The sequence below is a fragment of the Bos mutus genome, chromosome 6 (genome assembly GCF_027580195.1).
Source record: "Bos mutus isolate GX-2022 chromosome 6, NWIPB_WYAK_1.1, whole genome shotgun sequence".
NCBI classification, from domain to species: Eukaryota; Metazoa; Chordata; class Mammalia; order Artiodactyla; family Bovidae; genus Bos; species Bos mutus.
The window spans coordinates 19,552,871-19,579,325 of NC_091622.1; the positions used below are offsets into that span (position 1 = coordinate 19,552,871).

General features: G+C 40.8%; 1 protein-coding gene across 1 annotated transcript in view; it reads right to left on the reverse strand.

Moving 5' to 3' along the window:
• Positions 1 to 26,455, reverse strand: part of ARHGEF38 (Rho guanine nucleotide exchange factor 38) — a 153,015-nt gene that overhangs the window by 60,343 nt on the left and 66,217 nt on the right. The window contains exon 3 of the mRNA XM_005907719.2: positions 13,417 to 13,540. Coding sequence (XP_005907781.2) covers positions 13,417 to 13,540 — 124 coding nt within the window. The remainder of the gene's footprint in view (positions 1 to 13,416; positions 13,541 to 26,455) is intronic.

Here is a 26,455-nt window from a genome sequence, read left to right on the forward strand (position 1 = left end):
CCATTTAGCATGCTGTGGGAAAAGTATGACAGTAACTATAAATACAGAGGGTGAGCCATTCTGCTCTTGAGAAACTTTGAGCTCTTTCCATAAGAGTCTACCCTTGAAGTAGGAGCTATGAGTGAGTACAAAAGCACAGAGATGCATGGAGGAAGCAAGTTCTGCTCAGAAACTGCAAGTGATCTCAGTTGGCTGGCTGGTGCCACACCTGGGGGGAGGTTTCAGAAGAAGCTGTATAGGTAGGCAGGGGCCAGACCATGCAAGACTTTGTGCATTATTAAGAAGTTGGAACTTTAACCTGAAGGTGATGGAGAAGCACTGATGGATTTTAGGCAGCAGATTAACACGATGAGACTGTATTTTAGAAAGTTTTCTGTGGGAGTTAGTCATCTGAACAATGGAATTTGGGGGAGGAGTTAGGGAGATTAGAAAAGAGAAACCAATTGAAAGACTTCTATAAATATTCAAGAAATAAATAATAAGGGCTAAAGTAGAATGTTATAGCGGTTGAGAGAATGCTCTCAAATCAACTGCCTGGTATCAGATTCTGGTTTTACCATTTACTCATGTGACATTTGGGAAAATTCCTGATTTCTCTGTTTCTTAATTTCCTCATCTGTAGTAAGAAACCATCATAATGGAAGAGTTGTTTAATGATTAAATGAGTTAAAATATGTAATGTGTCTATATGGGCATGTGCAAATGTTCATTAGATGTTAGTTATAACCATGAGAGCAAAATCAGGGAGGATGAAGAAGAGAGAACAAAAAAAGGACATTGAACATGTAAGAGATGAAGAGGATAACTCCATGCATATCTCAGGAAGCTGATTTCAGTAAACACGTGGATAGACAATGATGAGAAGATAAAGAGGGTGTTTTTATGGGAAGACAACAAGTTTAATTTTAGAAGTATTGAATTTGAGTCACCCATAGAATATTAAAGTGAAGAGCCCTTTATAGAATTGCAATATGAGTCTGGGATTCAGGAAATAGAAGATCTAGAAAAGAGATTAGGGCTTCCCTGATAGCTCGGCCAGTAATCCTCCTGCAACTCAGGAGACCCCAGTTTGATTCCTGGGTCGGGCAGATCCCGTGGAGAAGGGATAGGCTATCCACTTCAGTATTCTTGGGCTTCCCTTGTGGCTCAGTTGGCAAAGAATCTGTCCACAATGCGGGAGACATGGGTTCAATCCCTGGGTTGGGAAGATCCCCTGGAGGAGGGCATGGCGACCCACTCCAGTATTCTTGCCTGGAGAATCCACGGACAGAGGAGCCTGGCAGGCTACAGTCCATGGGGTTGCAACACAGAGTCGGACACTACTGAAGCAACTTAGCACGCATACATCTTATTTGAGCTGGTAAGGTTTTGTTCTTTGACTTTATGTTTAGATAAGAGGATGGGTGTTCTGTAAACTCATTGTGATAATCACTTTATGATGTATGTAAATGAAATCATTATGCAATACACCTTAAACCTATACAGTGTAATATATCAATTACATCTCAATGAAACTGGAAGGAAAAATTCTCAAGCATAAACTGTGATCTAAGATCTATCCCAAAAGGCAGTTCTGCAGTTCTGAGTAAAACCTGATTATCAGGACAGAGCATTCAGAATACAGAGACAGGAGTGGGACCTCTCTGAGGACAGAGCATAGGTATGACCCCCTTCCAGAAAAGAAGTTCTGAGATCCGAGTAAGATAATACAAGCCTCTGAATGACACTTCCTGGGTGAGTAAATATGCCATCATGAGATGAAAAAGCTCCCCTGGCAGCTTGCAGCAGACTGACTGGGAGAGTTTCTCATGGTCTGCTGTCCTCCCTGGACGGAAGCCCAGCCACTGGGACGAAGCAAGGCAGCAGCTCAGCCAGCCCATATGCCAGGTGCATACATTTCATTCCTTTTATTCTGAGCCTCCTCTGTTCTCCAGGGGAAGGCAAAATGAGGAGGGAGGTGAGAAGGAAGAGGTTGTAGAGTAAACGCTGCTTACAGAAGCCACTATCCTTTGCCTTTGGTCTCGTTCAGTTCCTGCCTCGCCTGGGGATAACACTGAGTACTGAGAGATACTCCAGGGACGCTGGTTAGGGTTATGAAATTCAAACCCAAGTGCCAGGTGGAATATGTAGCCACAGGATTCAAACGAGCATGTCCCTTGAGTATGAATTTTATAAAGATATTTGAAGAAAAAAAACATTATTTTCATGTGAAAGGATAGCATGGAAAATTTACTTGAATTCTTAAGATAAAATGAGATTTCAAATTATTTCATGCCTGTGGCTGTGGCTTCAGGTTGGAACTCCACATTCCCTGGGGCTCATGAAATTTCTCTTCTGATGTTAGGAATTATTCGGTTAAAAATTTTCAGAAGTGCTGCTGCTGCTGCTGCTGCTAAGTTGCTTCAGTTGTGTCTGGCTCTGTGCGACCCCATAGACAGCAGCCCAGTAGGCTTCCCTGTCCCTGGGATTCTCCAGGCAAGAACACTGGAGTGGGTTGCCAGTGCCTTCTCCAATGCAGGAAAGTGAAAAGTGAACATGAAGTGGCTCAGTGGTGTCCGACTCTTAGCGACCCCATGGACTGCAGCCCACCAGGCTCCTCCATCCATGGGATTTTCCAGGCAAGAATGCTACCATATGATAAATTCAGAAAAATGTGTTCATTGGATTTGACAATTCTGAGGTCTCTGGTGATGTGGTAATAGCAATTTTAGAGTAGTGGTTTTAGGAGGGAACAGGGCAATGGCACCCCACTCTAGTACTCTTGCCTGGAAAATCCCATGGACGGAGAAGCCTGGTGGGCTGCAGTGCATGGGGTCGCTAAGAGTCGGACACCACTGAGCGACATCCCTTTCACTTTTCACTTTCATGCATTGGAGAAGGAAATGGCAACCCACTCCAGTGTTCTTGCCTGGAGAATCCCAGGGACAGTGGAGCCTGGTGGGCTGCCATCTATGGGGTAGCACAGAGTTGGACACGACTGAAGCAACTTAGCAGCAGCAGGGTAAGACCAGTAAGAGACTGATAGACCATAAAAGGAAAAAAAGAGAAAGGAAGGGAGCCAGAGCAGACTGTGGGGTCCTGTCCCATGACCACAGTTGCATCCAGTGCCACAGAGGACAATGTCATAATTGTGCTGGGGTCTCTCAAAGGAAAGGCTATTCCATCACTGACAGTGTAACAGATGGGCAGGATAAACTGGGGAGCAATAGTAGGCAGTAGTAATGGACAGTATGTAATATGTAATAAGACCTATATCAGGAAGAGCTAGGGCTCCCTTATAACTGTGTCTGGAATTAGTGATGCTATTTGGAGAAACTCAGGCTCTTAGCTTTTTCATCTGAACAGTGAGATGGTTGGATTGGAATTGGGCTTCCCTGGTAACTCAGATGGTAAAGAATCTGCCTGGAATGCAGGACATGTGGTTTCGATCTCTGGGTTGGGAAGACCCCATGAAGGGAATGGCAACCCATGCTAGTATTCTTGCCTGGAGAATTCTAGGGACAGAGGAGCCTGGTGGGCTACAGTCCATGGGGTCACACAGAGTTGGATAAGACTGAACGACTACACTTTCTTTTCTTTTTAAGTATTAGTCTAGAACTAACACTAACACTCAAGGAGGAGAAGGCAATGGCATCCCACTCCAGTACTCTTGCCTGGAAAATCCCATGGACGGAGGAGCCTGGTAGGTTGCAGACCATGGGGTCGTGAAGAGTCGGACACTACTGAGCAACTTCACTTTCATGCATTGGAGAAGGAAATGGCAACCCACCCCAGTGTTCTTGCCTGGAGAATCCCAGGGACGGGGGAGCCTGGTGGGCCGCCGTCTATGGGGTCGCACAGAGTCGGACATGACTGAAGTGACTTAGCAGCAGCAGCAGCAACACTCAAGGATAAAACTGTTGATTTTGATAATAACTCAAGGTCTCTTCCTGAACCTTTTTGACTTCCTGGATACCTTAACTCTATGATGGGCTTTTTATAACAACTCACACATTAAGGAAACATTGGTTCTCTGAGAGTTGAAAGTTAAAACGTTTCTGCTGCCTAGGTTGGGAAAAGGTACAATAACTTTTCCCTCCTCAGGATTGATAATGCTAAAGACCCCATTCTCAGCCCACCTTGGTAAATACCTCTCTTGAGAATGCTTGCCTCTGCTAGTTGCTCTTCACCACCTACCAGCCTTGGAAAACAACACAGGAAAAACCACAGGAGGACTTGGTAACAACAAGAGCAATGACAATGACTGTATTCCCTCAGTGTACCAACTGGCATCCTGGATATTGAGCATTGTCTCCGCCATTCATTTCATTCATTCACCAAGTACTTATTGAGGACACTGTTCCAAGTGCTGGTAATACAACAATAACAAAACAGACAAGAAACTCCCCCCACCTGGGGCTTGTGTCCTAGACAGGTGCACTCTCTGTCTCTCCCCTCTACCACCAAGGTCTGGCCATCCCCATTGGAAAAAATGAACCAGTGAACCTGCTTTCTGTTGCCAGTTGCTTATCTATTCTCTCATCTCCCAAACTTTTATTGTTTGGACCACACATGCACCCAGTTAAAAATACTAACCTTTTCCCCAGTCTCTGGTAGTTCAGGTGGTTAGGTCTCTGTGTGTGTGTGTGAGAGAGAGAGAGAGAAAGGGAGGGAGGGAGAGAGAGAGAGAGATGGAATAATGTGTGTGTAAAATGAGATCATGAGGTATAGGAGAAGTCACTGGGAAAGCTTTCTATTTCCCCCAAATGAAAAGAGCCAGAGCAGGAGATGGTTTTGCTCTTATTACCTGCAGGAAGCATGCTTGGCAGTGGAGTAACCATCTTGAGGCCATGAAGCCAAATACCACAAGTTAAGTACTGGGAAGGAAAAAGCTGGAAGTAGCCAGCAAGTAGCTGTCTCTGTTCTAGGCTATTGAGTTATGGATTTCTTGTTATGTGAGGGAAAAAGCTAAGTCTTTTTGGTGAAGTTTCTATTCCAGGCAGGCGAGGGCAGTCCTCACTGATCAAGTGACTTGCCCCAGCACGGGGGTAGCAGTGATGGAGCCAGTGTCAGGGCACCGATCTGGCTCCCTCCTAAGGCTACATTCCTGCCAGGCTCTTGTACCCCTCAAGTGTGGCATCCCTGCTAACAGCTTCTCCTCTGACTTCCTAACAGTTGGGAAAGTGTTCAGGGACTCACAGCACTCTTACACTCACAGAAGTTTAGGACTTCTGTGTGTATTCTGTACAATATCTGACTTTCCACAACTCCTTTCAAGTCTAACAGCACAACTCAGCCACTGACCCCCAGGAGCCAGCTCCACATTGTAGAACTTCACTTTCTCCTCAGAGAACAGAACTATAGAACTTGTTACTAAGCCCTCCCGGTTTTCTTTTTATTATGAGAAATAAGTCCTGGTAGACCTGGGGCCCACCCTGACCTCACTCAGGAGACCGGAGGTCCAGCTTCTGCACTGTGTCCTGGTGACTGCCTCCTGCTGATTTTTTCCTTTCCTCTGTGGATTTGTGTGTACTTGACCTTGAACCACCCCCCTCCACCTTTTTTTCTGTCCTGTTTTCTGAAGCCGACAGCTTTCTTGTTACTGACAGTTTTTGGAATAAAACGCCCTGACCTTTCGCTGCTGTGTCCGGGTCTCTCTCCACCTGCTGGCCTCACATATCCCACTGAGCAGGGGGGAAGCTCCCAAACCTGCCCTCACTGGTCAGGATGAACAAGCCAGGCCTTTCCATGTTCTGAGTAACACACACACACACACCCACACACACACGTGTGCACACGATATAATAGTACCAGAACAGTGATTCAGGTGAACTACTTTGTGGCATCTCCCACACAGCATCACTGTCAATGACTAATCTCTTTTCACAGAATCACTGCTAAGGGCACAGATTCCTGCTTCAGGGACATACAAGAGACACAGCTTCAGGAGAACAAAGGACTGCCACAGAGTAACAGTGCTTCACCCACTCCATCTTCAAAGAACAGAAAGCTCTATACCGTCTTTGTCTCCGAGGATAAACTCACCCTGAGGAAAAAGCATGTGAGAAACTGTAATTCCTATACCACAAGCTTCTGTCAGCTCTGGTTCTCTTTACCCTGTGTGTGAAGTAAGCAGAGAAAGTAACCTCACATGTGTTCATAACTCAGTCTTTTAAAAATACTTTGAAACATTACAACATTGTTGAAAATTTATAGAAGAGGACACAGCCCTGTTTTGGTTCTCTGTCATTATGTAACAAACCACCCTGAAATTTAGTGCCTTAAGACCAGAGACCATTTGATCTTCTCTCCTGATTCTGTGGAGAAGGCAATGGCACCCCACTCCAGTACTCTTGCCTGGAAAATCCCATGGACAGAGGGGCCTGGTAGGCTGCAGTCCACGGGGTCACTGGGAGCCGGACACGACTGAGCGAATTCACTTTCACTTTTCACTTTCATGCATTGGAGAAGGAAATGGCAACCCACTCCAGTGTTCTTGCCTGGAGAATCCCAGGGATGGAGGAGCCTGGTGGGCTGCCGTCTCTGGGGTCGCAGAGTCAGACACGACTGAAGCGACTTAGCAGCAGCAGCAGTAGCAGCCTGATTCTGTGGGTTGGCAGGTATCAGCTCAGTGGTTCTCCTTTACTTGAGATTTGCTGGGGCTGCACTCATTCAGAGGGTTAACTGGCTGGATGGTCTGAGATGGCTCATTCCCAAGTCTGGGTGCCTTGGCAGGGAGGCTGGGACAGTGGGACCACTTTCTCACTAGATAGTCTCAGCTCTAATCTTTCTCCATGTGATATTCCACTGGCGTAGCTGGATTTCTTAAATGGCAGGCTCCCCAAATCAACAAAATGTAGAAACATCCAGCTTTCTTAAGGCCATGCCAGACTTCGGCACAGGGTCTCCTCCTATGCATTGTATTAGTTGATGACTCTCAGGGCCATCTAGAGGCGTTATGGGACCAGACTGCATGGCAGTGTGAACACCAGAAGGCTCAGTTCCTTGAGGACTACTACTGCAATTGCTGTTCACTTTATCAAATGTGGAAACGATACTTGGTATCTCAAATCATCCTGCATAGGAGGAAACATGTTGCCAAAGTACCAATAGATAGATAAATGATCAAGATGCACACATATGGGGAACACCTGGAAACCACACAGGCCGGTGAATCTTTGAAAAACATGATCAGGATCTCTAAAAAGTTCACATTTTGCATATAAGAAATCAAGCTTTGTGAATAAGTGGGTATGTTTAATATTCTCAGGGTCCTAACAAGTTAGTAACATCATGCATTGGCTATTGATGAAGGATGGGCACTGGTTATCATTATATACATTATTTTATTTAATCTTCATAAATGCTCTGTAGGGTAGGTATTATTGCCTCAAATTTAGTTCAGTGGGGCTTTGTGACTCGCCTACAAGCCCACATCTAGCAACCGCCCACATCTAGCAACCGCTGAGCCTGGATACAAACTAAATCAGCCTGAGATTGCAGCCTGTGTGTTCTTCAACTCTGCACTACCACTTCACTTGTTTGGTCCTTGTTCACTATTCATTTGTTACAAAATGATCTTTAAGTGGAAACAAGAGTCACTTCTCACACTCCCATCCCTAAAAATTTCAAACCCATTTCCTGTCTAGGCAGCTTGCTCAGTCAAGATTTTAAAATCCAGTTTCTATCTTGGTATGATAGTCCAGACAATTTCCCAGAGTTCTTGGATCTACAAACATGTGCTCCGCTGTGCTTAAACTTGAACCTCATCCAAATCCCAAGTTCTTTTTTTTTTTTTCTAATTGAGTAAAGCTCTCCTGGCTTATCTATGTATCAGGAAAGTTTCTCCTTTGGCATTAGAACTATGAATCACAAACTCTTTCATGCGATCTAAGGACAAAAAAATGGAACAGCTGTGCTTTTCATTTTGTGGCAGCATGACTTTGGAAATCTCACCCCAAATCGGTTTACCTTTTGGAAAGCAAGATGAAAGATTTAGTGATGGCAAGTGCCAGTGAACTCCATTGATATGGCTACTTGTACTCCTTGTCACTGTGCTCCAGTCACATTGAACTGCTGTCCTCTATAAGAACTTCCCGTACTCTTCTGCTTTCTGCCTCTATGTCATTTGAGAAGTCTTTTGCTCAAATCTCCATCTTTGTAAATTCAAGTCCTCGCTTAAAAGCCACCTTCTAAATCAAGTTTCTCTTTATTATCTGAGCTGAATTAGTTAATTTCTTCTCTGTATCTGTATTAGTTAGCTGTTGATGCAGGAAATCACCCTCCTTCCCTGCCCCAAGAAAATTTTAAAGGCCTAAAACAACGCTATTTATCTGCTCATGATTCTCCAGGTTGATGATATGAGTAGAGCTCAGCTGGGATGGGGAGAAGGCAATGGCACCCCACTCCAGTACTCTTGCCTGGAGAATCCCATGGGTGGCGGAGCCTGGTGGGCTGCAGTTCATGGGGTCGCTAAGAGTTGGACACAACTGAGCGGCTTCACTTTCACTTTTCACTTTTGTGCATTGGAGAAGGAAATGGCAACCCACTCCAGTGTTCTTGCCTGGAGAATCCCAGGGATGGGGGAGCCTGGTGGGCTGCCATCTATGGGGTCGCACAGAATCGGACACAACTGAAGTGACTTAGCAGCAGCAGCAGCAGCTGGGATGGCCTGTTTCCTTGTGGTGTTAATGGGATTTACTGATAGGTTTGCAGTCTGTAGCATGAAGTCAGCTGGCCAAGGAGGGCCTGACTCACATGTTCAAGGCCTTGACCGTGTTGACTGGCCTGACTGGGTTGTTTGAACCTTCTCTCTCCCTGAGCAGACAGTGACTGTCACAAGGCCATTGTAGAAGATCACTTTGCTGCATTTTATTGGTCAAAGAAAGTCATGAAGCCAGGCCAGATATAAAGGGTAGGGAAATTAAAATTATGCCTCCAACTCTTTCTTTTAAATTATGGTCCTACTGGTTTACTTTTTATTTTCATAAATTTTCTATAATTTTCCTCAGTATTGCAATTTATCATTAGTGAACTTGAAATTGCGAACAACTTCAATTGGGTTTTATCTGCAAACCATTATATATTAAGCATTTTGAATTAATTTTATGTTTTATAGGAAAGTTGCAAAAATAGTACCAGTAGTTTTCAAATATCCCTCACTCATTTTCCCCAATATTCCATCGACATAGTACAATTTTCAGTAAAAGGAAATGACATTTGCTCTAATACTATCCACTAAAAACTTTACTTGGAATTGTGACACTAATGGTCTTTTCCCATTCTAGTCTATATAGGCTCCCACTTGCATTTATTTGTTACTCCTCCTTCGTCTTCTGCAGTCTTCAAGAGTTCCTCCTCAGTCTTACAATGTCTTTAATGACTTTGGCATTTTAGAACCATATTAATCAGTTATTTTCAGCGTCTTTCACTGAATTTGCTATTGTCTAATGTTTTCTAATGATTGGATGTGATTGCACATCTTTTTGGACAAAAGTACCACAGATATGATGTTGTGCCCTGTGTCACAAGGTTCGTGATATGAATGTGTGTTATTTCCTGGTACTGTTGACCTTGATCACTTGCTTGGTTAAGATACTCTTTGCCTGGTTTCTCAGTGAAAAGTTACCATCTTTCCCTTTGAAGTTAACACTTTTGTTGGAGACAGTTTGAAACTATGAAAATATATTTCTCCTCAAACTTTCACTCAATAAATCTGGCATCACTCAGTGGAGTCTTCGATAATAATTATGACTACAGTTTTTACCTAATGGAGATTTAAATTTTTCCTCTTTCCTTTATATTTACTTGCTGATATTTAAGTAAGGAAGAGCTTTCCTTTCTCCTCATTTATTCATATCAGTGTGGACTCTGTTTTATTCTATGGTTAAAATCTAATGCTAGTATTATTTATTTGGCTGCTCAAATATATAAACCATAATATTTTTAATTGTGGAAATACTTTCCTCCTAACACAAAGGTACCTCATAAGCTAGGAGAAAATTCTACTAAATGTAAGATATTAAAATTCAGATTATATATTGCTCTATATTAAAATATATAAATATTTGAGTTTAAATATTTTCAAAGTTCTGTCTTCTTGCTTCCATTTTCTTTTCTCTCTTTTTGCAAAGTAAAACTCATCAAACAAGTTGTTTCTATTTGTGATTTTTAGATATTTTTCTAGATGTTGTAAAATCTGGTACAAAGTATATTACTTTATCCTACTAAATAGAAGTTCTGCCAACAGCTTCTTTTCATAATTCAAGTTTTCCAAAATACAATTACAAAGTTTCACAATTAAATCTGTTATACAGTATAATCTCTCATTGTTTAATTATCTTTCAGTTAATTCCTTGTTTCCATAAGGGTAAATTTTGTTTTCAGTAATTGCAATCATGAAGACTAACAAACTGAAGTTACTTTTTCCATCTGTTTGTTGAATATCTTAACTAAAGACTTCTACTGATTTTGAACAAAATGCAATTTCTAAAAGCTAGTGACCAACACCAAAAAAAGTGTGCATATTCTCTGAATATTATATATAGTTCACTTCAATTTTATATACGTAAAACTGCATGTGAGCTTTAACTACAGTTACCATTTCAATTAATAAAATATCACAGGTCTATTACATACACACCACAATACTTTTGTTTCAGAGATTTCTTACTTTAGTAAAAAGCATTATTTTACTGTGATGCTCCACCAAAATATGTATTCATATGATAATCTACATTAACGCATTTTCCGAAGTAAAGTTAACAGTAGCATTTACAACATGGTCAGAAAATTCACCTTTGACACAAATGGCCTCCACTTTCTACACGTATTTCATTTGCATCTAATCTTTAATTCTCTACGTATCCCTCTAAACCCACTGACTGTCATTCTAGGGGCTTGATGCCTCCCACTAGTCATGGCATAGGGCATAAGCCACCCAGTGTGGGTCATGACCCCACTTGCTGCTCTACCCAGTGGCTGCAGGACTTACAGCATCAAGTACATCTCCCACCCTCACCAGAACAGGAAGCAGTTAGATCTTGCTAGCTATTCATTTCCAAAAGTCTTCATTTTATCAGTCGTTTCCCTGTGTGCTGTACTTCAAAGGAAGATATAAGTATCCTTGAGACTAGAAAAAGTTGGGAAAAGAGAGACGGGCTCTCTTTTAGAGTTTACCACATAAGAACTCTTTAAAATGCACCTGACTCTTAACATTCTGCTAAGAGAAGCCATGTCAGAAATTAAAGCATGATGAAGAGGTCTTACCAAATCTCTGTGGCGCAACTATAAATAACGATCGTCCTTAACAAATGAGGAAGTCCGGGACAAATGCTAAACTGGACTGGATGCTTGAACAGGCTAAAACCAAGATGTTCTAGACAAATCAGAATACAAGACTTTTTACACCTGGAACTGTTTTTGATTCCAGCAAATACAACCAACCCCTACATTTTGTTTGTGCTTTTTCTACATTTCTCTTGAATCTGACACCTATTTTCTATTCTCAGTGTATCCACCTTAGCCTAGCTGCTTCTTACCACATGGCTAAATTATCTATGACTTGTTTACTGGTCGAGGACTCATTTTCTCTTTCTATCCATTCTTTTCATACCTGCCATAGTTTCTTTTCTCCAGAAACTTTTGTGTCTCATCACATCCTTGCTGAAAAATCTTTTAATGGCTCCTCATTATCTGCAGAGTAAATTCCAAACTTTGATTCCAAGTACAGCTGGTCCCTGTTCTACACTTAACAGATTCATTTCTCACTCCTCCCTATGTGATTTCTTCACTCCAGCTCAGCTTGGTCACTCACCGTTTCCTAAACACACTTGTCATTTTCTGTCCATGGTTTTGTTCACGCTATTATTTCCACTTAGTCTTCTCAACATGGACCTCACTTGCTGAAATCTGACTTAATACTTTAAGCCCAAGTAACATTTTCAAGAATTCTCTGATTCCCCATATAATATATTCTCTTTATGGCCTGAAGTTCTGCAGTATATAAGGGGGACATTTAATCACAAGAAACGACAATTAAAAACTGTGGGGGAATATTTTTAAGTGGGGTGGCCTTTTGACATGTAAAACACTACAAATGGCCCAGGTTGTTTCACCTTTGTGTAAGATCAATCTTGCTTATTAAATTTTGGATCTTCCTTAAATATGAAACAAAATCAATTTCATGCCATTTTTCCGTTGTGTGTGTGCATGCTAAGTCTCTTCAGTTGTGCCCAACTCTTTGAGATGCTATGGACTGTAGCCTGCCAGACTCCTCTGTCCATGGGATTCTCCAGGCAAGAATATTGGAATGGATTGCCATTTCCTCCTCTGGGGGATTTTCCGGACCCAGGGATCAAACCTGCATCTCCTGCAGCTCCGGCATTGCAGGCAGGTTTTTACCGCTGAGCTACCTGGGAAGCCCCATTAACAAACACATAATGAGGGGGAATAAAAACACAAGGTGTGAGTGTGTGTGTGTCTCAAAGGAAGGACGCATATCAAACTGACAATAATGGTTATTTAAGGGGATGCTCATTGCGTTGGTGGGTTGAATTACACTGTATACTCCCAAATTGTTTTAATATTTTGTAATGAGCATATATTAAATATTTTTTGTGAAACAGAAAAAATGATTACAGCACATTAAAAAATGTTTGGCCTACATGGCACTGTGTCTGTGGTATCTTGGTTGTGGCAATCGCCTTCAAGTAGTTCACAACACCACATTCCCTTGAAGCTCCTAAGAATCCTGGCATATGCTACTGTTTAATAGATACTCATTAGGTGATTTGATACATAAATGCCCAATGAATGGAGAATATAGAGGGAACAAAAATTTGACCCAACACTTTTTCAGTGATTTCTCTGTATTTTTTTTCAAAATCTTATCAGAATAAGAAAATTATCTATGACTGTGTGAGAGTAGAAACATATTTGAAAAGCAAATAATATAGAGAAAAAGGAAAAGCATGGAAAAGTCATTGTTAAGTTGTTTTAATAATCATATAAACTCTCCTTGCAAATGTTACAATCCCCAAATCCGTGGATTCCTAGTCATAAGATGAATAAGAGACATTGTGACTAAAATCAGTAAAGCTATTAAAGTATTTAAATGTTTAATTCTTTAAGAATCAAGTAACTGTTGGCCATAAAACTAAATAAGAGAACATCTGGAAGGCAAAGAGGTTGAAAGATTGGAAATTAAAAAAGCAAATGGTGTGCTTAGTGCTACTGAGGGACTTCGGCAAATGGATATAAACCCATGTGAAAATAAATACAGAGTGTGTGTAATTACAATGAGCCCTAAGATGCGTTAAGCGTTTATATATCTCCTGGGAAGCTTGGTGAGTCAGAAACATAAAGCCAAAGCAACGGGAGGCTATTAAAATATTATTTCCTGTTGTATTGGAGAACTTGAGAAGAGAATAAACATACCGATTACTTGCATGGCTGGTTCTACGTCTGTCGTGGCCTCTTCCAGCAATGACAGCAGCTTGGCTGATATCTGATGCACCGATTCGATGTTACTAAACAAGCTATCCACATCCAGCCGATCAACCTGAAGAAACACAAACACTGAGCACCAGCTGATGGAGAGAGAGATGCACGCTATTTAAGACGTTTCCTCCTGCTAAACAGTAAGCATTTTATATGCCAGCCCATACTGCTTTCATCAGCTGCCTCTGTAAACATTCTTATTTGGGGTTCCTAGAGGGAATGTGCAGTTCTTCATGCAAGAGATTGGGATGGTGCATCTGTTGTTACCTTCCTCTTTTTCTTTATTTTGACTTAATTTTAATGAGTTGAGTATACATCTACATAACCCCCTGTAAGAACCAGAGTGTGAAGAAGATATGGGGTCCATAATTGGTATTTTATTAATTGCCCTCTATGAGGGTATGTATGAGTACATATGAATTTAGAACATTTTACTGCTTATACAGCAGAAGTCAGACCTTACTCTAGGCAAGTAACTATTTTCAAAGTTGTTTTAAAACCACAGATGTTCTGAAAGTGATGACAAGTAGATGTGCTGAGTTGTTTCCTGCTTTCTTTCCTTAAAAGAAATGTAAATGGAAATCTCCACCAAATATGTTCTACTAATTAAAGATTCATCATATTTTATAAATTCATGCACACCTTCAAAAGTGCTTCCCAGGCGGCGCTTGTGGTAAAGAATCTGCCTGCCAATGCAGGAGATGCAGGTTTGATCCCTGAATTCAGAAGATCCCCTTGGAGAAAGAAATGACAACACACTCCAGTATTCTCGCCTGGAAATTTCTATAGACAGAGGAGCCCGGCAGGCTACGGTCCTTGGGGTTGCAAAGAGTGGGACACAACTGAGTGACTAAGCACACACACACACACCCTCAAAAACCAGTGTAATGGGTTCTAGATGTTATAGCTGGTGCTTATAATAATTTATTCATTCTTTTACTAAATAATTTCTGAAGTCCTTTTATGTACTAAGAATTGCAATGGAGGCCAATCTCTGTCAAAGGCATTGTGTGATTAGTAAGGGATGGCCCATGATCCTAACCTATCCAGGAAGAGCATGATGAGCTATGTGCCAGATTTTGCTGGATCCTACTCAAAATCTTTTTGATGATTTTAAACCAGATCTCATTTCATAATCAAACAGCATCTTGGTTCAGGCTCCACTCAGCTGCCACAGGGAAAAGGAGCAGATGTCTTTTATTTATGGTTTTTTTTGTACATGAGGAATAGGTGGATAACTAAGTCATCAATAGTCAAGTCATGGAGAAGCTTAAAAGATGAAAAACAGAATTACTTGTCCAAAACAAGTCTGGCAAAATTAAGGGTGAGAGAGAGACAGCAAGTTCATCTAAGGATCAGAAGAAAAGGAGTCAAGAAATGAAGGGAAATTGGGAACAGGATATAGAATAAGAGACAGACCTGGAAGAATTCCGGGAAATGAAGGGCAACAATTGCCGCTTCTTTTTTATGCTTTCAACATCAGTTTCTTCTGTGAGTTAAGAAGCAACAGTTAGAACTTGACATGGAACAACTGACTGTTTCAAAATTGGGAAAGGATTACAACAAAGCTGTATATTGCCACCCCGCTTATTAACTTACATGCAGAGTACATCGTGCAAAATGCCAGGGTGGATGAATCACAAACTGGAATCAAGATCGCTGGTAGAAATATCAGTAACCTCAGATATGCAGATGATACCACTCTAATGGCAGAAAGTGAAGAGGAACAAAAGAGCCTCTGGATGAGGGTGAAAGAGGAGAGTGAAAACCCTGGCTGAAAACTTAACATTAAAAAAAAAAAAATGAACATCATGGTATCTGGTCATATCACTTCATGGCAAATATTAAAAGTGGAAATAGTGACAAATTTTATTTTCTTGGGCTCCAAAATTATTGCAGACAGTGACTTCAGCCATGAAATTAAAAGACACATGCTCCTTGGAAGGAAAGCTATGACAAACCTACACAGCATAATCAAAAGCAGAAATATCACTTTGCCATCAGAGGTCCATATTGTCAAAGCTATGGTTTTTACAGTAGTCGTGTACGGATGTGAGTGCTCGACCATAAAGAAGGCTGAGTGCCAAAGAATTGATACTTTTAAGCTGTGGTGTTGGAGAAGACTCTTGAGAGTCCTTTGGACAACAAAGAGATCAAACCAGTCAATCCTAAAGGAAATAAACTCTGAATATTCATTGTAAGGACTGATGCTGAAGCTCCAATACTTTGGCCACCTGATGCAAAGAGCCAACTCACTGGAAAAGACTCTGATGCTGGGAAAGATTGAGGGCAGGAGGAGGAGGGGGTGACAGAGGATGAGATGGCTAGATGGCATCACCAACTCAGTGGATGTGAATTTGGGCAAACTTTAAGAGATAGTGGAGGACAGCAAAGCCTGGCATGCTGCAGTCCATGGAGTTGCAAAGAGTAGGACGTGACTTAGCGATTGAACAACAACAGTTTCTTCAGGAGTGCTGCGTATATTTAGGAGGCAGGGAGGAGGCGGGCTGCTCATTTTTTATCCCATCCTTTTTTGGACATTGATCTCATTCTTGAAACCTTGTTCCACAACTGGACATGGATATTAGTTTGATCAGGATGAAAGTGAAAGCCACTCAGTCCTGTATGACTCTTCGTGACCCCATGGACTATACAGTCCATGAAATTCTCCATGGACTTTCATGGAGTCCATGAAATACTGGAGTGAGTAGTAGCCTTTCCCTTCTCCAGGGGATCTTCCCAATCCAGGTTGCAGGTGGATTCTTTACCAGCTGAGCTACTAGGGAAGCCCAAGTTGATCAGGATGTTCTGAAACATGAAAGCAATACTACATATTGCACCTTGCTTAAAATTTTGTGACTATGTCAGTTGCTTCCTGTGGAATATATTCTGGCTGGATATATGGATTTCAACCATCTTGGGAAATTCCTCACCTTATTATCATTAGTCTGGTCCTCAAGAAAACTATAGGACAGGGCACACGTGGCTCTTCTGCCTAATATCTATGGGTTTTCAAGACTTTATTTTATATTAGTAAGTATGTTTAGTATTATACAAAAATACCTAAAAGGCAGATAACAATCATATGACTTTTTGTTAATTATAATTTTAAATGACACATATCTCTTGAGTACACATATCAATTGAGTAATGTATTGAGCATTAATTAAATCACAAAGGCATAACTGCATAGTGCAAAATACGTTTAACAAAAGTTCTGTATGAGTCAATTTTTTCTAGATTGATTGATTCTAGATGTGCTAGTTTAACATTTTGTAAAATCATATTTTGAAATAAATCCTTCTAAAGTATCAAATTTCATCCCTAATTTACTTGTTTTATAAGGAAATATTTCATATAGTGTACCCTATTATTTGACCATAAAAAAGGCTGATGCTAAAGAATTGATGCTTTCAAACTGTGGTGCTGGAGAAGACTCTTGAGAATCCCTTGGACAGCAAGGAGATCAAACCAGTCAATCCTAAAGGAAATCAACCTTGAATATTTATTGGAAGGTCTGATGCTAAAACTGAAGTTCTAATTGTTTGGCTTCCTGATGTGAAGAGCTGACTCACTGGAAAAGACCCTGATGCTAAGAAAGATTGAAGGCAAGAGGAGAAGAGGGCGACAGAGGATGAGATGGTTGGATGGCATCACCGACTCAACAGACATGAGTTTGAGCAAGCTCCAGGAGTTGGTGATGGACAGGGTGGCCTGGCGTGCTGCAGTCCATGAGGGTCGCAAAGAGTTGGACACTGAGCGACTGAACAATAACAACAACCTTACTATTATTTCATTTATTTGGGGGTCTTCATTCAGAAGGACATAAAGTGCTTAATATTTATTATTTCCTATATTGTTCCAACTTCTCTGTAAAATATGAATCAGTGTGAAAACAGGGAAATTCATGCAGAATGAAGAGAGTTACCATGCCCAAAATTATGAAGTTCAAGACAGAGTTTGAGCTGGAAATTGACCTTTTATTTCTATGCTACAGTCCATAATAATACATAATAATAGAATACTTCATCATCTCTGTTTGGATTTTTTAGCTTGAAGTTTTCACAAATTTGTCACCTCTACAATTTATTTCTCAAGGTCAGAATCCCACATATCTAATTTATATTTTAAATTCATTTTAGTAAGGATCTAACTCTGTATTCTATCTACAATCAGAGCTTGATGCAATGAATTCTAAATAAAAAAAACATAGGTTTTGATTTCTTTTATTTCTGAAGGACAGAAAGTATTAAAACATCAATTGGTACAGTTTCAATCACCAGTATCACCATAGCCCATGGGGATCTTGTGAATCATGAGATGAATTCACATTTAGTCTCTACTATGCCAAGGAACAAACAAATGTCTCATCTAAATAGGCTTTTAAAACTGGTAGATGATTTTATAATTACTGATGTAAGTTCAAGGAAGCATTTGCATACATTTATTATTTACTAGAAATGGGCAGTACTCAGCCTAGGCTGAGTTGTATTTTAAATGAAATAAAATTCACTTTTTGATAAAGAGATTTAGTTTAAGTGTATACATTATTCTAAGCAAAGTCAATATATAATCTTTTGAAAATACAAGACTGAAATATTAAAGGTCAGTGTTTTGGTGACAGTTTAATTTTTTGCTTCACAAAAGTATTCACAGGATATACTTCAAATAGTAAGTTCCCATTACATTTAAATAATTGCTGTATGTATGGTTGCATGTATATGCAAATCTGCCCAGCCATAAGTGTCTAAGTAAAAGAAAACACATCATTAAAATTTTCTCTGTTCAGAGACTCTAATCATCAGTATAGACTTCCTCTGTCACCACCAGCATCTTGTACTCACTCTTTTCAAAACGTATTTTGCATTTTCCCACGATCACATCCCAGCCCCAAGCTCTTTCCTTTGCTCACAAAGGCTTTGCCCTCATATACCTTACAACACTCTACCCATCTGAAATGAAATATGGTAATGGTAGCATTTGCCCAGTAGTTTTGCTCAGCTCCCTGTATTTTCTGTTGCTTCTGGGAGAAGCCACGGTTGCCCAGTTCTACCTGATCTGGTGGAATTATCAGTCATGGTGCCTGCCCCTGCCCAACTCCCTCCAGTGGTGAGCATGTGACCCACTGCCATAGCAATTGGCCTAGGATGGCAGGTTGCTAAGCAGAGCCAATGAGAATCTTCATTGATTTTTAATCAATAGTTGTTGGGAAATAGAAGAGCCTAGATTGCCAGCCCTAAGAATGTAAGTTTCTGTCTTTAGCAGTCATCTTTGTGGAGAACTTGACTGCTGCAAAGCCAACACAGAGAGGAAAACTGAATCTGACATCATCATGTTAGCTCCTGTATCTACCTTGCCTAAAGCAAGACATCCTTATTATAGAAGCTGATGAGCTGATTTTTAAAATTCAAGTTAGTTGGAATTTTGTTTCAGTAACTAACAGGGGACTAACACACTTCTCTTTATTCAGAAGTGAGCCAGAATCTCACTTCCTCTAAGAAATCTTTCCTGCTCCCTTGGTTGGAATTAACCTCTCCCTGTCCTGAGCTGCCATGACTCTTGCTCTGATGACCCAGTGCTTATATTGAAGCCCATTTTATATTTAGGAGATATTTATTAATTTGTCTGTCTTTATGTAAAAACTGTGAGTTCCTCCAGGACATTTGTCTTCATGAGTTATTTGAATGCCCCACTGTTTCTAATACAGTGCTAGACTCCCACCTAGTTACTCAATAAAAGTTTGACAATTTGAATTGAATTGAATCACTACAATTGAAATGATTGATTTTCTCTGTGGGAACCATCAATAAATATCCTTTTTCTCTACTCTACTGGGCCTTGAGTCACAAGTATGAGGAGATCAAAGTGGTTTAAAGAAAAAAAAATCAAAATCATCTCATTTGGTTGTTCAAAATATCACATTTAGTGGCTATTTTATAATTTTCTGCTAAATTTTATCTGCAAAGAAAACTGTTGTGCTCAGTTTGGCCATTACTAAACCTGGAAGATTTGCTAACAAAGGCTACACTTCCTCCTTCATTTACAGCTGGGAAATCCCTGCTTGTTGTCTTCTGTTTAATGAGCTTTGGGACGGTCAACCTACACACAATCAAAGACAGGAATAACCAAACCTTCTCAGGTGTTGCGCAAACCCCAACCACAAACACCTTTAAAAGTGACCATTGAAAAGAAGTTGAGGAACAAAGTTAAAAAAAATTTTTTTTTCCAGAAAAGTAGTTCATGTACACTGTAGAAAATGGTTCTGTGGTGGATTCATTTTGATATTTTTTTAAAAAAAAAAAAAGAAAAAGAAAAAAAAGAAAAAAAAAAAAGAAAATGGTTGCTCTAGTGGCAAAGAACCCGCCTGCCAAAGCAGGGAGACATCAGAGGCATAGGCTTGATCCCCTGGAGAAGAAATGGCAACCCACTCATTTCATACTGATGAGAAACATACTGATTCTTACCTGGAGAACCCCATGGCCAGAGGAGACTGGCAGGCTACAGTCCATGGGGTTACAAAGAGACAGATACGACTGAAGCAACCTCGCACACACAGATAACTAAAAGAAAGAAAATGCCATTGCATATAATTCTACCCCACAGAAATGACCACTGACATTGCGAGGTATGTCCTGCCATATTGTTTTTCTCTGTGTGTGTGTACAACTGTACAAAAGATTTATATACTTTCAACCCTGTTATAAGTTGTGTTTTTTCAACTTAGTATAATATGAACATCTTTTCATGTCATTAATTTTTCACAGTTGCACTATTTTAAATGTCAATATTATATGGAAATACTGTAGTCTACTTAATTAGTCATTAAATCTTTGAAATCTAGATAGATTGCTGTATTCACTATGATAAGCAGCTCTTCTGACTAAAACCATATTCACACATCCATGATTATTTCCTTATGATAAATTTCTTAAGTGTAATTATTGAGCTAATGTTATTAATATTTCTTAAGGCTTTCTAACTAGTCTTGGCAAATTATAGCAGTAATTACATTGTTTTCCTCTAAAACCCAATGAATTAAAAACCCACAGTTGGATATTACTGCCCTGACCTCAATGTGGAAATGTATTTTAAGCTTCTAATTTGATGATCAAAATCACACAACTTTAATGTTCAATGTATATACATACAACAGTTCTAGAATAAGGAAGAAAATAAACAACATTGCTTTTGAGGACTATTGTGATTGCCACCATCCAAATGCTTCTCTGGAAATTGTTTCTAGAGAAGACTTCAATATTTCTATTTGATGTGGTTTGACAATAAGTCTAGGTTCAATATGGGCTTCCCAGGTGGTAAAGAATCCACCTGCCAATGCAGGAGATGCAAGAAATGTGGGTTCAATCCCTGGATGTGGGTTGGGAAGACCCCCTGGAGTAGGAAATGGCAACTTGATCCAGTATTCTTGCCTGGAAAATTCCATGGACAGAGGCGCCTGGTGGGCTATAGTCCATGGGGTCGCAAAGAGTCAGACACAACTGAGTGTGCACACATACAAACACAAACACACACACATACAAAGTAGGTTCAATATAAGGTCCAACTCTGAACCCTGTATTAGAGTTCATATAGAGGAAATCCATCTTGGATATCATCTGACTCAGTCTCAGAAAACCTGGGTCCTATCTGTCCTTTCTACAAGCCAGTACCATGCACACAGCATTATGGTGAAGCCTGGGCATGGTCACTAAATTAGTTTGCTCCATTATTAATGTTGAAAGCTAAAAGCCCAATGATATTAAGATTTTAACTGTAACAAGGTGAGAGTGGAAGAACAGTGAAAATGTATTAAAAACAACTCTAGGAAGTGGGGACCCAGGAGGGATGTTCTGAAAGGGAAGAACCAGGTCTAGTTTTATTTTTTGGTGAGGCAACTGAGAAGAGGAAGCCTTGTGAGACAGAAACTGCAGCAAGTGGGGAAGAAGGATGTTGGCAGAAGGCCCTGGCAACTGCAGGGCTGGAATAATTATCTAATTACGATGGCATTTACTCAGATGGTTGGCTTCTAGATTGCAAAGCTTTTCAGGGTAAACTAGCCATTATTTCATCAGGTTTCTCAAAACTACTGATTTGTATGTGTGAACTTTCCTGCTGTGAAACTAGACTCTAAACTGGCTAATTGAGTTAAACTGCAAGTTAAGTCACTATCACAGCTAGACAGCAAGCCTTTTCACTAATCTTGCAGTTAAATGCCCCAGTTACTTGATACCTGCCCGGAAACAGTCCCAGGCTGGGAGACATTCACGTGGAAAGGCCTGATCATGCAGAAAGTAAGGCTGGGACCCTGGGACAGACCCCTCAGGATGAGCAAGAGAAGGAGCACAGCCAAGAGAGGTGAGTGACGAGAGTCTTCATTAGACCAGAGACTGTGGTCAAATGTCAGAGCTTTTTGGAGGCCTCTGAGAGGAGCTACTCCATGTTCAAGGTCAGGAGGGGCGGCCGTGAGGAGATACCCTCATCCAAGGTAAGGAGCAGCGGCTGTGCTTTGCTGGAGCAGCCATGAAGAGACACCCCATGTCCAAGGTAAGAGAAATCCAAGTAAGACGATAGGTGTTGCAAGAGGGCATAAGAGGGCAGACACATTGAAACCATAATCACAGAAAACTAGCCAATCTGATCACATGGACCACAGCCTTGTCTAACTCAATGAAACTAAGCCATGCCGTGTGGGGCCACCAAAGACAGGAAGGTCATGGTGGAGAGATCTGACAGAATGTGGTCCACTGGAGAAGGGAATGGCAAACCACTTCAGTATTCTTGCCTTGAGAACCCAATGAACGGTATGAAAAGGCAAAATGATAGGATACTGAAAGAGAAACTCCCCAGGTCAGTAGGTGCCCAATATGCTACTGGAGATCAGTGGAGAAATGACTCCAGAAAGAATGAAGGGATGGAGCCAAAGCAAAAACAATACCCACTGTGGATGTGACTGGTGATAGAAGCAAGGTCCGACGCTGTAAAGAGCAATATTACATAGGAACCTGGAATGTCAGGTCCATGAATAAATGCAAATTGGAAGTGGTCAAACAGGAGATGGCAAGAATGAACGTTGACATTCTAGGAATCAGCGAACTAAAATGGACTGGAATGGGTGAATTTAACTCAGATGACCATTATATCCACTACTGAGGGCAGGAATCCCTCAGAAGAAATGGAGTAGCCATCATGGTCAACAAGAGTCTGAAATGCAGTACTTGGATGCAATCTCAAAAATGACAGAATGATCTCTGTTCGTTTCCAAGGCAAACAATTCAATATCACAGTAATCCAAGTCTATGCCCCAACCAGTAACACTGAAGAAGCTGAAGTTGAATGGTTTTATGAAGACCTACAAGACCTTCTAGAACTAACACCCCCAAAAGATGTTCTTTTCATTATAGGGGACTGGAATGCAAAAGTAGGAAGTCAAGAAACACTTGGTGTAACAGGCAAATTTGGCCTTGGAATACGGAATGAAGCAGGGCAAAGGCTAATAGAGTTTTGTCAAGAGAATGCACTGGTCATAGAAAACACCCTCTTCCAACAACATAAGAGAAGACTCTACACATGGACATCACCAGATGGTCAACACTGAAATCAGATTGATTATATTCTTTGCCGCCAAAGATGGAGAAGCTCTATACAGTCAGCAAAAATAAGACCAGGAGCTGACTGTGGCTCAGATCATGAACTCTTTATTGCCAAATTCACACTTAAATTGAAGAAAGTGGATAAAACTACTAGACCATTCAGGTATGACCTAAATCAAATCCTTATGATTATACAGTGGAAGTGAGAAATAGATTTAAGGGACTAGATCTGATAGATAGAGTGCCTGATGAACTATGGATGGAGGTTTATGACATTGTACAGGAGACAGGGATCAAGACCATCCCCATGGAAAAGAAATGCAAAAAAGCAAAATAGCTGTCTGGGGAGGCCTTACAAATAGCTGTGAAAAGAGAAGCAAAAAGCAAAGGAGAAAAGGAAAGATATAAGTATCTGAATGCAGAGTTCCAAAGAATAGCAAGAAGAGATAAGAAAGCCTTCCTCAGCTATCAATGCAAAGAAATAGAGGAAAACAACAGAATGGGGAAGACTACAGATCTTTTCAAGAAAATTAGAGATACCAAGGGAACATTTCATGCAAAGATGGGCTCGATAAAGGACAGAAATGGTATGGACCTAACAGAAGCAGAAGATATTAAGAAGAGGTGGCAGGAATACACAGAAAAACTGTACAAAAAAAAGCTTCATGACCCAGATAATCATGATGGTGTGATCACTCACCTAGAACCAGACATCCTGGAATGTGAAGTCAAGTAGGCCTTAGAAAGCATCACTACGAACAAAGCTAGTGGAGGTGATGGAATTCCAGCTAAGCGATTTCAAATCCTGGAAGATGATGCTGTGAAAGTGCTGCACTCAATATGCCAGCAAATTTGGAAAACTCAGCAGTGGCCACAGGACTGGAAAAGGTCAGTTTTCATTCCAATCCCAAAGAAAGGCAATGCCAAAGAATGCTCAAACTACTGCACAATTGCACTCATCTCACACGCTAGTAAAGTAATGCTCAAAATTCTCCAAGCCAGGCTTCAGCAGTACATGAACTGTGACCTTCCAGATGTTCAAGCTGGTTTTAGAAAAGGCAGAGGAACCAAAGACCAAATGGCCAACATCTGCTGGATCATGGAAAAAGCAAAAGAGTTCCAGAAAAACATCTATTTCTGCTTTATTGACTATGACAAAGCCTTCAACTGTGTGGATCACAATAAACTGTGGAAAATTCTGAAAGAGATGGGAATACCAGACCACCTGGCCTGCCTCTTGAGAAACCTATATGCAGGTTAAGAAGCAACAGTTAGAACTGGACATGGAACAACAGACTGGTTCCAAATAGGAATAGGAGTACATCAAGGCTGTATATTGCCACCCTGCTTATTTAACTTCTATGCAGAGTAAATCATGAGAAACGCTGGGCTGGAGGAAGCACAAGCTGGAATCAAGATTGCTGGGAGAAATATTAATAACCTCAGATATGCAGATGACACCACCCTTATGGCAGAAAGTGAAGAGGAACTAAAAAAAAACCTCTTGATGAAAGTGAAAAAGGAGAGTGAAAAAATTGGCTTAAATCTCAATATTCAGAAAACTAAGATCATAGCATCTGGTCCCATCACTTCATGGGAAATAGATGGGGAAACAGTGGAAATAGTGTCAGACTTTGTTTTTTGGGGGGCTGCAAAATCACTGCAGAGGGTGATTGCAGCCATGAAATTAAAAGACGCTTACTCCTTGGAAGGAAAGTTATGACCAATCTAGACAGCATATTAAAAAGCAGAAATATTACTTTGCCAATGAAGGTCCGTCTAGCCAAAGCTATGGTTTTTCCAGTAGTCATGTATGAATGTGAGAGTTGGACTGTGAAGAAAGCTGAGCACCGAAGAATTGATGCTTTTGAACTGTGGTGTTGGAGAAGACTCTTGAGAGTCCCTTGCGCTGCAAGGAGATCCAATGAGTCCATCCTAAAGGAGATCAGTCCTGGGTGTTCATTGGAGGGAATGATGCTAAAGCTGAAACTCCAATACTTTGGCTGCCTCATGCGAAGAGTTGACTCATTGGAAAAGACCCTGATGCTGGGAGGGATTGGGGGCAGGAGGAGAAGGGGACGACAGAGGATGAGATGGCTGGATGGCATCACGGACTCGATGAACACGAGTTTGAGTGAATTCCAGGAGTTGGTGATGGACAGGGAGGCCTGGCATGCTGCGATTCATGGGGTCTCAAAGAGTCAGAAACGACTGAGCGACTGAACTGAACTCAACTGACAAAGGAAGAGGATCGAGAAGTTCATCCCAAACTTTATTTTGACTAATAGCATAAAAGGAAGATACCCAATTTGATATCTTGGATAAAAGGTAGAAAGTCGACCCAGGGTTTCTGCTTTGTTTCTCCAATCTGCCTTAACTCAGGGACAGGTAGGAAAGAGTTACTTGATAAGGGTTAGAGGTGCTTTTTGGGCTTCCTGTCCTTTCCTGCTCAGGGTTTTACATAAAATGTTCAGAGGACAAATAATTCTGCTAGGAATAGCCCTTCTGAGTTGAAGGTTCAGTAAATTTTGTGGCCCTTTAGAAAATCTTTTTAAAAGTATAAACACCGAATTATATTGTGAAAATACAAGAGAAAATAATTTGAAAACTGTTTGAATCACTGACATTATTTTAAAAATATGTAAAATTTTTATGCACCAAATTATATTTAAGGGCTTCTTGCTGAGCACAATTAATGGGGTAAACATTTTTGTGTTCTGATCACTTGAGTATTCATTATGTGTGTGTATACTCATATGTTTATCCTTTCTTCTCCCTGCATACTCAGACTCAGAGCTTATTAGGTATAAAAACCAACCAGTCAGAAACAACCAACCAAAGAAACAAAAGTATAATCTTTTCAACAGAACATCTATTTCCTTCAGATCTAATATCTGAAAGAAATTACTGATGTTAGAAAGGACTGACTCAACATTGGCCAATTTCCCCCCCTTTAATAACACAATTGCAGAGTTTTAATTTTCAAGAACCGAACCAATGCCCAGGAGCATCCGTCCAGCCATTTCTAACAGGAAACGGTGGATGATATCCTGCATGCAGGCCAGCCCTCAGGCAGGTTCCATACAGTGTCCTCGAGCTCCCAGTAGGATATGGGCCCCAAGTGGCCACAGAAGTAATCTGCTTACAAATTTTCCCTATCTTGTCCTCCTTTCCCTGGCTCATTTCTCATTCCTTTCCCGCCCTTCCAGAGGTTGTCTCCCCAATAAACAACTTGCTGTAAAATCTTTCTAATGGAGTTTTTAGAGGGAACCCAGTGTAAGACAGAGTGAGGTGGCCATGGAATATTTTATTGAGTAAAGGCTTGAAGGAGGTGAAGGAGTAAGCTTTGAAGTTATCTTGGGGAAGAATGTTCAAGGCAAACAAAACAG